Here is an 871-nt window from a genome sequence, read left to right as displayed (position 1 = left end):
ACATTAATGATGGGCACATAAACTGTACCCCTGATCACCGGAACCAAAGCAGGGGAAGCAAGCAAACCAGAAGGCAATCCGGACTCTAAAGGTTCAAACAGAGCGGTAGAGCCCGAGTACCCATCAGAACATGTGGCAGCCACAATTTTCATGACTCCACCAGGAATCCGACAGCCCTTTTTACCCCTGACCTTAACCCTTCCAGGACTATGAGGTTCTTGCGAGTAGGCAGACTGACACTGCTGCAGTGCCCGCATGACGGACTGAGGGGCCTCAGAAACACCAGACACAGAAGACCAAGCTACACCATGCAGCCCAAACAGTTCCTGATAACACTTCCTGATTACATTCATCCCCAAAACACCTGGGACTTTAGCTGGGAGCTCACCACAAGGGTCCTGCACGACCAAAACACCACAGTTGGGAATCAGTTTGCCACAGAGTTGTACATCAAGTTCTAAATAGCCAACATAAGGAATCTTAAGCCCATTGGCAGCTCTAAGCTCCAACCAATGACACGACTGGAGATGCTCCAAACCCCAAGACTCCATATGCTGACGAAAAAAACTTTCAGAGACCGTGGACACCATTGAACCAGTATCCACTAAACATGTGACTGTTACACCACCCATGACTACATCTGCATGAGGACAAGCTGAGATCAATTTAGAAGCACCCAAACTTCCAATAACGGCTTGTGAGCCAGTAGCATCCCCACCTAAACTGTGGCTCTGCAGTTCGGTGGGAGCTGAATGGGGCCGAGTAGCTGAATCTGACTGAACTTGGGTTCGACGAGGGGCACGCACCCCATCACACTCTCGTGCAAAATGACCAGGCTGATTACACCGCCTACAGATAACAGGACCAGTGA

General features: G+C 50.1%; 1 protein-coding gene across 1 annotated transcript; it reads right to left on the bottom strand.

The window, feature by feature from the left end:
- Positions 1-9: 9 nt before the first annotated feature.
- Positions 10-854, bottom strand: LOC106512418 (uncharacterized; the record flags this gene model as incomplete). Its single annotated transcript, XM_014001041.1, is given in 1 exon segment — positions 10-854. A coding segment is annotated over 1 exon segment (623 nt), but the record flags the coding sequence as incomplete, so codon positions are not given.
- Between the last annotated feature and the right edge of the window lie 17 nt (positions 855-871).

The sequence above is a fragment of the Austrofundulus limnaeus genome, unplaced genomic scaffold, assembly GCF_001266775.1.
Source record: "Austrofundulus limnaeus strain Quisiro unplaced genomic scaffold, Austrofundulus_limnaeus-1.0 Scaffold6590, whole genome shotgun sequence".
Classification (NCBI taxonomy): Eukaryota; Metazoa; Chordata; class Actinopteri; order Cyprinodontiformes; family Rivulidae; genus Austrofundulus; species Austrofundulus limnaeus.
Note: the sequence above shows the minus strand (reverse complement) of the source record. Positions and strands in the feature narration are given on the sequence as shown.